Genomic DNA, 12017 nt, shown 5'->3' with positions numbered 1-12017 from the left:
CCGGAAATCTTAGTCACCTTTGAGCGTGATGCTAACGGTCTAATCCGATTCAATGATCTATGCTAGGCTGGAGCTAAAAGTGGTAGCAGCTATGGCCAGACTCACAGAATGGCTGGATGAACTGGAGAAAAGTAAAAATCAATTGTTTAACTCAAGGGGAGGTGGAAAATGAGCGTAATTCCCCAAATGGTGGAATATCAATTAAAACATTATGGTCATACTTAAAAAAATAAATGTAAAATAAAATGGGGGCTTAAAACACCATCGAGAAGTGCAGAAGTAAGCAAATTAGAACACAGTTTAAGTGTGCTCTCATTATGTTCCATGTTACACGAAACAACATGGGAGAGCTGGGATGAATGAAACACTTTTTAATAGAACATAATTTACAAAGAGCATTTGCGAACATAGCGTTATCAGCGTCATGGACACACCGCAGATTGCGAACGCTGTCAGACCCAAGTTTCCGTCGTATTTATCAATCGTTCAATCCTTAGTGTAAACTGCGCCTTTCTCTGCCTTTCTCTGCCCATAAACGCAATTTACGAATGTCCACAACTGAATGGCAGCGCCTACATACAAGCGCAGTTGAATGAAGTTAACTGATGACAACATTAAAAAGAATCAAACGTTTAGCGATCATGAAATAATACCATACATGATAAGATGTAAACAAGCAGGGAGATAATGAAGATCAGTAGTTCTACTCAAAATACTTGTGTACGTAGGCTATGGAAGATTGGTCAAATCTAACAAGTAGGAAAGTTTAAGTAAATGACGTGAAACTGAAAGTAAGACATTCAAAAGGCCAACGAAAGTTAAGGTTGCTTTTGGTAGTACAAATACTTTCACCACAAAAACTGGTGCTCTAAATAGCGATTCTGTTGGCTTTGAAAGGTTCTCTTATTGACGCATTGAACTGCAATTTGGATTAACACCTGCTTTTACAAGGCGGAAGTATTTAGGCGCAGAATAGACGTGTGCTTTCAGGAGCAGTCTTTGTACATACCGCGGATGTTTTATTAATCTGATGTTTTATTTATTGGTTTGTTTGATTGTATTATTATTATTATTATTATTATTATTATTATTATTATTATGTTATGAAACAGGAATTAGTTGAATAATCTGTAGCATTTTATCTAGATAAGGATGTCTATCATCACTGTAGTCCAAGAAAGCAGGAGTGTTTAATTCATCCTGAGTTTCATTCGTCCTGGCTCTCCCATACTTAGTGGTGTGGTAACAATGTAACAAGACTATTCTAACATGACTGCCGTCAAATAAAAGGACTGCAGCATTATGAAAGCATTATATTACTTGAAGCAACTTACATCATGTAAAGGGTAACCAGAGGTGTAAACTCCATTTCCAAGAAGACTTGTAATTCCTTCCAAATACACAGACAAATTTCATTTGAATAAGCAATATGAATTTCCAGCACTTTAGCACAGGTTTTTCTGCTCGCCGCCATCTTGTCAGTCAAGGAGTGAGTTGTCCAAAACCTTTCTTTTTAGTAAACTATGTGTACACAAACAATGTTCTCAATGCTAAAGTTCATGTGTAGAGACGATGATGATACTGTGTTGTGTTGAGCCTTCTTAGTGTTTTAAAAATAGTGATTTTGACGTGATCATGTATCAAAATAGTAGTGCCCCTACCATTCCGATTCAAAAGGCCATTTGACCCGAAAACGACAACACGGACAAGCTTAAAAGTGGTTCTTCTGACGTAATTGTGCTTTTAAACTAACGTTTGACTCCGGTACATTCACAAACAGACCCTAGGTTGCATTTTGCAGAGAGTTACACTTTAACTTGACTGAAAGAAAACTGGGTTTTCTAGATAAGCCTAGATAGATAGATTCTAGATAAGATATGTTCATTACAAATGTTAATACAGTCTCAGTATACAGTATATGAGTCTCTCCAGTGACATTATGGCTTAACTTAGAGAAAAAAAATCCTAAATCTTGAAAATGAAAATCTTCTTTTCTGATTGCCTGAAAGATTATGAGTATCAGTGTACCTAATACCATCTAGTGGTCTGGAATAACAATGGTCATGGTCCCCTGATCATTTAGCACCAATCCAAAAACACACCAGAAAGGGATATGTTTAAAAGGCTCATAATTTGACTAAGAATTTCTAAAAAGAAAGAGACCCAGCTTTCCAAAACTATGTAAGAGAATGGCTCCATCTTAATTGATTAATGCTGTATGATATAACAAAATAATAGTGACAATGTTTACCCATGGTGTATTTTGTTTGAGTGCACTTTGTTCTCTTCAATACTTCATATACCTGAGAAAGAAAATCCATTCAAAATTACAATGAATTAAGAAGATGCACAATACAACTCTTCATCAGCCAACTGATACAATGACAGTAAGGTCACTCCATGCCAAATCACCCCAAGCACAGCTTCTTCTAAAAATGTAACAGATTATTTTCATGAATATCCATGAAGCTCTGTAATTTAGCATGGAATGAACCAGCAGTTTTCCAACATGAGTAAGGTGGCAATACAAAGTGACCAAAGCTGCAAGCAAGCAAAACGTGCATCCACAAACATTTTCTATTATCAAAGTGTGACTGTACATCATGAAAAAAAAGTATTTTAGATGAAAAACATGTTTGTGATGGACAAATATCGGTAACACTTTACTTGACAGTATCGACATAAGAGTGACATGACACTGTGATGACACATGAACCCTAACCCTATTCCTAACCTCTAACCTTAACCCTAATCCTAACCATAACCCTAACCCTGACCCTAATCCTAACTTGTTATGACAAAAACCGAATGACACTTAATTAGCATTATGTCATAAACATTTATGACTTGTTTATGGCACGTTCATGACAGTGTCATGTCACTCTTACTCTCTTGTCGATACTGGCAAGTACTGTCAAGTGTAACCCACATATCATTCTCATTTTAACATGTGGCAATTGAAAATGTTACCAAATTCATATTTTGATTGATATTCAAAATTATATTTGAGTCACATGATCATTACTCAGAATAATGATTTATTGTACTATGTGTTAATGAGCCAAGTACTTACTATGGTACTCCTGGTTTTGCTGTTAAAGAATGAATCTCTGTCCGAGAGGTCAAACCTGAAGAGGTGAAGCAACACAGTGGTAAACATTCTCTGTCCCAACTGTTTTTTAAACATATTCTTGCATGGCATGAAATTCAAAATGATATTTTCCATGAAATAAGCAAAATATTCATTTTCAACATTTGATATGTTGTATATGTCCTTTTTGCTGCTAAATATGGGTAGACTTGTATATTATCATATTCTGTTTTTATTTGCATTTTACACAGCATCCCAACTTTTTCTGATTTGGGGTTGTAGTTATTCCAGGTGTAGGAGAGGTCTGAATGAATGAGGGACAAGAGGGTGGTTTAAATAGGCTCCTGAGTCAAATCTAAGTCGATGGCCCTTGCCAAACTGTTCTCACTCAAATGGTAGCCTTTTAGTCTTCAGTTCTCACGATCCTCTTTCCCTTATTGTGCCAAATCTGAGCGACCTAGCGTATGCCACTTCCAGGGCTTGATTGTGCCATGTAGCGTTTCCTTGGGGCTAATGATCCGGGATTCGGGCTAACTAATACCTTTAGGTGGTGTCTAGGTGAAAGGTGGCATTAACAGAGTCAGGTAAGAGTGTTTCAGAGTTCAAACTAAAACTAAATTAACTAGTCACTATATCAAAACCTGAATACTACTAAATAACCTTAACAGATAAAAATAAATAGTCATCACGCAAAATCAAGGCTCTGCTTAGCTACAGATTTGGGACTGCCCTCTTGACAATTCCCAATGCTTATGGGTAAATCTGTTATTTTCTCTCTATATGCTTCTTCAAGGCTCAGAAATTAGGAAACATGGCATTAAATTTCGTTCTTATGCAGACGACACACAACTATACCTTTTCATAAAACCTGACGAATTAACTCCGTTAGCCAAACTTGACACATGTATAAGAGACATAAAGACAAGGATGACAAATAAGTTCCTGCTTTTGAACTCCGATAAAACAGAAGTCATGGTTTTAGGTCCTAAAAAGATGAGGGATATCCTATCCTCATCACAGGCTACATTTACTGATCTTCGACTATCCTCATCCACAAGTGTTAAAAATCTAGGAGTTACAATTGACCAAGACCTATCACTAAGTAATCACATAAAACAAATTACCAAAACTTAATTTTATCATTTAAGGAACATTTCAAAGATAAGGAAGTCGTTATCCTTACCAGACGCTGAGAAATTAATCCATGCTTTTGTCACCTCAAGGATTGATTATTGCAATGCTCTATACGCTGGCTGCAATAACACCTGTCTAAAGAGCTTACAGCTTATACAAAATGCAGCTGCTCGCACACTCACTAGAACTAAAAAATATGAACATATTTCTCCTATCCTGGCATCTCTACACTGGCTGCCTGTTAAAAGTCGCATTGACTTCAAAATATTACTTCTAACATACAAAGCCATTAATGGCCAGGCACCAGAATATATTAAAAGATCTCCTAGTCCCATATAACCCACCCAGACCGCTACGATCACAGAATACTGGCCTTTTTGTAATTCCAAGAATCTCAAAAACTACAGTAGGAGGCAGAGCTTTCAGCTATCGCGCACCCCTCCTCTGGAATAATCTCCCTTCCTCAATTCGACTAGCAGACACCCTCCCTATTTTTAAGTCTAGACTTAAAACATACCTCTTTACTGCCTCCCATAGTTAGGTATGGTGCGGTGTGGAACTTCACCCACCTCAGGGATTTTTGGAATGGACCACCCTGCTGAGTCCTCGTGTGACTGGCACCCCAGTCGCGCGTGCGATGGTGGTCACTGACCATACCTGCGCTGGTGTCGACTACCCCTCACCATGCCTTAGTTATGCTGCTATAGCATAGTGCCATCATGGACTTTTCATGTGTCACGCCGTACAACCCTCCCCCCTCTCCTCTCTCCCCTTCTCTCTCTCTCAACTCTCCCTCTCTTGCCTATTCTCACTATGGTATACTGTTACAACATATAGTACCACTGATTACTTATTGACATTAACCATTTTGATTTTCAGTAATACTAACCCACTCTACATCTCTCTTTCTTTCCCCTTACTGTACCTCACTTGTGAGGTATATCATCACCAGTCATCAACCATCCATGTGTTGGCCCTCCTCTCACCCGAAGTCCCATCCTCGACTGCCCTATTACTGTCCCCCTATCTGGATTCCTGGCCCGTACAGCCTAGCGACCCATCACCTACCTATGACAACTCCGCCCGGATTCCTGGCCCGTCTGCTGACCCACCACATGCCCCTTGACAACTCCCTTCCCCTGGACAAATCCAACGCTGGACTATTTGAACTTTCGGTCACTAAATCAGGATTAATGAATTATCAAACCGGATACGTAATCACCACTTCTTGTAACTTTCAGCTCAAGTGCTTTTAACACCATGTCTTATTCTCTACACCTGACTATCATATGCATTTGTCATGTATACAGACCTTACTGTCCTGTATTGACCTAAGGCAGATGGGTCAGGCCCCTGAGTCGTGGATCTGCTCGAGGTTTCTTCCTATATGCATCTCCAGTTCTAGGGAGTTTTTCCTCGCCCCTGTTACCCATGGGCCTCTCTCTTTCTTTTCTTTACTTCCTTTCTTTCCTTTTTCTCTGATTGCCTACATTCTGTAAAGCGCCATGATACATGTGTAATGTTTTGGCGCTCTATAAGCACAATAAATTTAAATTAAATCTTTCAAGTTACATCACGTGGCATACGTGGCACCTTTTGTCATTAACCACTTATTGTAGCTTCCAAATGGCCACTGAGATGAGACATTTTGCGTGGTGCAAAACAATAACATGCTATATGCATGTAATGGTAAAGCTAAATTCATTAGTAACAGTATAGTAATAGTAAATCAGAGCATAATCTACACTGGTCCATCATCACTGGTTTGAAGATACAATATTCTCTAAGATACTTTCATCAACACTCAATAAAACTCAATAAAAAAAGCACCTATCATAGCTAGCCAATTCAGGATAGCCAAGTAGCCATAGCTAATGCAGGTTTGATTTTAGTTGTAGGATTTATTCTCCAAAGCACCAGGGGGGTATTCCAGAAAGTCGGTTTACTTACTATATTATTATTATATTATGTTTATACTTATATTTACCATTTCTGCTGTAAGTGCATGTTGTGTGTGATGTCTGTATGCTACTGAGACCTTGAATTTCCCCTTGGGGATCAATAAAGTATCTATCTATATATCTATCTATCTATTAATGCAGAGTAAGTGGTAACCCTGGCATTTCACTTGCCACCATATGTCTGTCCCAACCACTGCCGCATTTAGTTTAATCTTAACTTAATAAAAAGGAGATAGCAATTATCATCAACATCAACAATGACAAGCCAGCTGGAACCTGCCACTTGTTTTCTCTCCCTCTTTTGCACGCTCAGACACGTTCTCAATTAAATGGAGTAGCATAGGGTCTACGTTCAAGTTGGATCTTTATAGAGGACCCGAAAAGTATCATCTTTGTGTAACATGCTGTTGGTGCATGTTGACATTGTATACTTTCTCGGTAACACTTTACTTGACGGGTGAGTTCATAACACATTTATAGCAGCTGTCATAAACTGCACATAAAGCATTCATGACTTTCATGAGACATGACTCAACATTCATACCAAACATTTCATGAATGTGGAAGACAGAACGACGAGAACTTGTCAAAATAAAAGCCCAAAGTCGCAAAGCAGCATTGCCGTTTTTGGTCCAAACCTCTTGATCACGTCACATCTGAGTCAATGGGCTACTCCAGTGCCAAAAAGACAGAACATGGTCAAGCAAATAATTTTTGTTTCATAAAAATTTATTTGTTTAATGATGTAACCTTTGCAGATGATCTCTCATCTTTTGCTACTGGGAATGTCCAACCGTTCCAGGTTACAGAAATACAGGTAAGCTGAATGTAGGCTAGTTTACCTACCAGTGTTAAACTCAGTGATTACGAATACTTCACAACTTGTATAGTAAAGTGACTTTCAATGGATATTCATGAAATATTTACAAAGGCTGGAGAGATTAAATTAATGGTACCCAGGTTACACAAATACGATGTTGGACTTTTATTTTGACATAATGTCGCCGTTCTGTCTTCCACATTCATGAAAGGTTTGGTATGAATGTTGAGTCATGTCTCATGAAACAGTCATGAATGCTATTATGTGCAGTTTATGACAGCTGCTATGAATGTGTTATTAACTCACCCGTCAAGTAAAGTGTTACCACTTTCTCTAACAAGAGTGAAAAACAGTTTGCAGTACAGCTACTATTTATTGGCTAAATGTTGGTCCCTCCTCTGTCTCTCGATGCACAGTGTGTGATGCGTCTGGTGGTGGTGATCACTGATCAGGCAACTTTTTCAAACTGAAAATTTTCGCCTACAAGCTCCTCACGTTCCATCTTCAGCTAACTCCATAGACAATAAAATAAACGATCTTGCTGCTTCAGGTTTTGTGGCCTCCTTTACATGACATCAACCCCCCACAAAAGAAATAGGTAAACACAATGCGTTAATTGCGTTAATATTTCGTAACATGTTATGTATGTGTTATGTACATGTGTTATGTACTTTTTACTTTACTTTACTTTACTTTACTGGCTAACTTCCTCATCTTTCAGTCTATGCTCCCTGCTCGTTCTTCTAATTCCTTGTGTGTTCTGGTAGACAGCTGTTCATTTCCATTGTCTCTCGCGCTGGTTTCACTGCAAACTGCACACAGCCAATGGGTGTATGAAACGTCATCAAGTAGCATTATGGCACAGTGGTCATGGGAAATGTAGGAAGTACTGCCAGTTGGATATATGACGAAAATAGAGCCTTATGTATCATGCATGTAATGACTCATGCATCAGCGGCCAAACTGACTAGTAAGTTTTTATTTTTATTTTATTTGTTAATTCAGAACCCTGAATACAATACATCTTTAATGTCCATCATGGTTGACGTAGATGGGCAGATCAGCATCACACAAAATTATCTTTGCTGGTGAGCTTTCAATTAATGGGCCTTGGCTATTTCAAGCTTTCCAAACATCATTGGCTGCATTGATGGGACTCAAGTGCCCATCAAAGCGCCATCCATAGACAAGGCAGATTATGTCAATAGGAAAGGTTTTCACCGCATACATTTACAAGTAGGTCTAATAGATAGGCTATAGGCCACCTCTATTTGTGGATGTTCTCTTAATGGTGTTGATGTTTAAAACACCAGATAATTGCCAGATGATATGTGATGCTTCACATCTCATCACAAACGTGGAGGCACACGATGCCAGGATGTACGGGGGATCTAATTTGAGCAACAAATTTCAACAGGGTGCGTTACACCTCATGGGAATATTATCAGATCCATGTAGGCTCTAACTTAATGTTATAGGCCTATGTGCAATTACAGGAGAATGTGATGGGTATCTTCTGGGGGATAGAGGATGCCCATGCCTTCTGACACTCACTCTGTATCCTGATCTGGATGCTGGAGAGCAAACAAAGTTTAACATGGCCCACAGCAGAACCCACATTACAATAATGACATCTGGGATTCTCAAAGAGAGATTTCAATGTGTGCGTGGGCTGATGCACTCAAAATGTGACACAGTAGTCTACAGTCTAAGAAAGTATCATACAAAGCAGTCAATATGTAACGTCTACCGATTTATTTACAATTTGCCAAGTAGTTTGGAGGTTTGTTTGTGTTATTTTGAGAATGTAATTTCTGTTTCAAGAAATGAGCCAAACCAATGGAGAAAAACTGTAATATTATGCTTTTGACATTAATTGGCTATCCTAAACTTACGCATTTACGTGTTCAGTTAGGCTATTCTCTGCCTAGTTCCATAACAGACGCTCTTTTTTGTTACAGCTCTCTCCTCCTCTTTAGCCTCGAGGAGAACTTGCTGCTCAGCTCAGATTTAGTCGTCCCAGGGCTTCATGTAAAGTAAACACCAGTTTAACCAGCTTTTGTCACTGGGTCTCCAATGAGCTAAAAAGTGATTACCATTTCCGCCTACTAGCTGTTGGATGTGGATTGACACATTTACATCTCTTGAAAGCATTTACACCAGTGCTTTCATTCGCTAATTACTATCCAATTGCCATCTGCCCAATATATATCTCTAAATGACATTCAATACTCACAAATGCTCTCTTTCTCTGGAGAATGGGTAGCACAAATGCTTGGCAGTTTGAATCTTGCTCTCTTCAACTTTTGGATGTAATGGTTCAGTCACTTTACAAACAAACAGATTGATCTTCTCTACTATGTTATTGTCTTGCTTGACTTCATACATCTGTAAATAAAATCAATTAATTAATATATGGATTCAATAGTTATGGTAAGAGCAAACAGGTATAAAATGTGCTTGATTATTTTATTCACTACATACCTTTTTGGTTGGCATTTTCAACTTCATAAACTCTGCCTCTCGACAGAGAACACTCCATGGTGCATGGATCTTCAGGAAACCCATGCCAGATATTGTAGTCTAACATGATTTCAAATTAAAAGGATTCATGAACAAGGTTATATTACACATTAGACAAATAGAGGCACAGTAAACATATCCTGGATGGCCTAACAAATGACAAAAATGAAATAAATATATATATATATATATATATATATATATATATATATATATATATATATATATATATATATATATATATATACACACAGTACCCTCCAGAATTATTGGCACCTTTGGTAAAGTTGACTAAAAACAGGTATAAAAAAATTATCTTTTGGCGCTTTACTCTCACAATGTAAACAATGAGGAAAATCCACCCTTGAAGGGAAGCAATTCATTCTGAGAAAAAGGAAAATCTCATTAAGAAATAAATATGTTTAATAAAAACACATTGCTCACAATTATTGGCACCCCAAGAAAAATCATTCTCTAATTTTCTCTAATTTCAACTTATTTACGATAAACAGAGCGTCTGAACTTTCAGAAGCAGTTCATGACTCTTTTTCACGGTATGGAAATAAAGTGACACAGAGGTTAAATCCTCTAGTCATTTTTCAACATTGGAAAGGCAAGAGAATCCACTAATTTTAAATAAAAAGAGTGTTGACATTTGTAAGTCAGGGAATGTCTATGTTGAAAATGCCTATATTTATAGTTAAAAGTATGATTAAAAGGTTCTAATCAACTGGAAATGTGACATACTGTGGATACTACATCAAATTGCTTCACGCGCGATTCTCACGTGGTGGGTAGTCTCATCTGGCGAAAATGTGTATTTCTTAACAGGCTAGCATCTTGACACTTTCTATCAACTTATCAAACTAGATTCAAAGGCAGTCCATAATACAAATGAAATTGAGGGGACCAGCATCGGGACCAAGTGCATTTCTTACAAGGACTAATGGAGGCGCTAATGTGGCTATTAAACTGCTTTTGCTAATTGAAGCGCAAATAGGTCTTCAGCTTATTACTTTCAATAGGCCTACTGTATAATAAAGTACATGTAGCCAACATGTAGGCCTACCATTTGCCTATTATGGGCCTACTGTTATAATGTCAGATATAACTTCTGATTGATTTGTGTCCCCTTTTTAATATGGAAAGGAATATTCACAACACTTTAAGGGCTCTATTTCAACGATCTGAAATGCAAGTATCAAACGCAAAGCGTAAGTAGCTTTGAGGGCGGATCTTGGGCGCTGTTGCTATTTTACCTGCGGGATAAATGACTGTTGCGCCCGACGCAAATCTAAAATCGGGTGCTCTGAAGTAGCTACATTACTCATGGGTGTGGTTTGGGCGTAACGTGCAATAAACCAATCAGAGCGTCATCTCACATTCCCTTTAACAACAGGTGCGCTTGTTCCATAGCGGATTGCTATTATGATGGCGGATTTGCCAGGCGCAGCCTGGAGCGGTTCACAGCGCTATAAGGACTGTTCAGTTGGGAACAGTTTGCTATTGATTTTTCTTCTTGACAAAATGCAATACAGAAATGTCACAAAGACATACTTTCCAATGTTTTGGGATCACTCTCACTGAATCACGAGGTTATGAATGCATGGTGATATTTTTGCAATGTAATCTAACATACCTCACTATAGACGATGCAGCTCTTCTGTCAGATAAGCTCTCCTCTCCCTTGCTGCTTCTGGTGCATTTGGGTTAAATGGCATAGGCATGCAGTTCAACATCACATCTCCTTAAGTCCTCTAATATTTCCTAATTTATGTCATCAACACATCCATGATGAACGCTAAATTTATGCCTATTTTTTTACATCTTTATGGACACCACAATGATTTTGTGACACCACAATGACAGTGGTAATATTTGTCCTGCGTGTATTCACACCAAGTTGACGTAACTTTCCGACTCCGCACAGTATCCCATTAACTGCATGACAGTAGGCTATTTACAATATTATCTGCAAAGTAGAGTTTGTAAACACGTCATCAACTTAATGCACGCACAACTTTTGTTTGAGCAGGAGAGAGAATGACAACACATGGACGCAGCAACTACAGAAATTGTAGCCAAGGCTACTTGCTGCTTTATTTTCGTATCTATGGTTGCTGGTTATCAGTAGCCTGACGAGCCAGAAGTGGGAACTTACCATTGGCACTGCTCACTGCTCAAACGGTTGTCTTTAAAATTTCCTCTGTACGCAATAGAATAGCGCTACAACTCATGAGTCCCATGCATTTTCCAACCAGCGGAGCTAGTTGCCTAGTAGATCAAAATGTTGCCAATTTAAAAAAAGCTGAACTCGAATCGCGATTCAAAGGCCGCTGTTCGCCAGCAGCAGCATCCATCTTCATTGTTTTCAAGTAGCAGGGAATTCGTGCGGAACCGTCGCCGACTCTATACACGATGTGATTGGCCTGATTGAAGTTTAATTTTTCCAGCTCGCAAGCCAACGTAGAGTTGCTAGACTACCCTG

General features: G+C 38.5%; 1 protein-coding gene across 3 annotated transcripts in view; it reads right to left on the bottom strand.

The window, feature by feature from the left end:
• LOC121681348 (anoctamin-1-like) overlaps positions 1-12017 on the bottom strand; it is a 134311-nt gene that overhangs the window by 82088 nt on the left and 40206 nt on the right. For all 3 annotated transcript variants that reach the window (XM_042061050.1, XM_042061049.1, XM_042061048.1), the window contains 5 exons: positions 9491-9589; positions 9243-9394; positions 3074-3128; positions 2252-2303; positions 1335-1390 (listed from right to left, as the gene is read on the bottom strand). In XM_042061050.1, coding sequence (XP_041916984.1) covers positions 1335-1390; positions 2252-2303; positions 3074-3128; positions 9243-9394; positions 9491-9589 — 414 coding nt within the window. The remainder of the gene's footprint in view (positions 1-1334; positions 1391-2251; positions 2304-3073; positions 3129-9242; positions 9395-9490; positions 9590-12017) is intronic.

This window comes from Alosa sapidissima, chromosome 14, assembly GCF_018492685.1.
Source record: "Alosa sapidissima isolate fAloSap1 chromosome 14, fAloSap1.pri, whole genome shotgun sequence".
Taxonomy (NCBI): domain Eukaryota; kingdom Metazoa; phylum Chordata; class Actinopteri; order Clupeiformes; family Clupeidae; genus Alosa; species Alosa sapidissima.
This window is presented reverse-complemented; position numbering and strand designations above follow the sequence as displayed.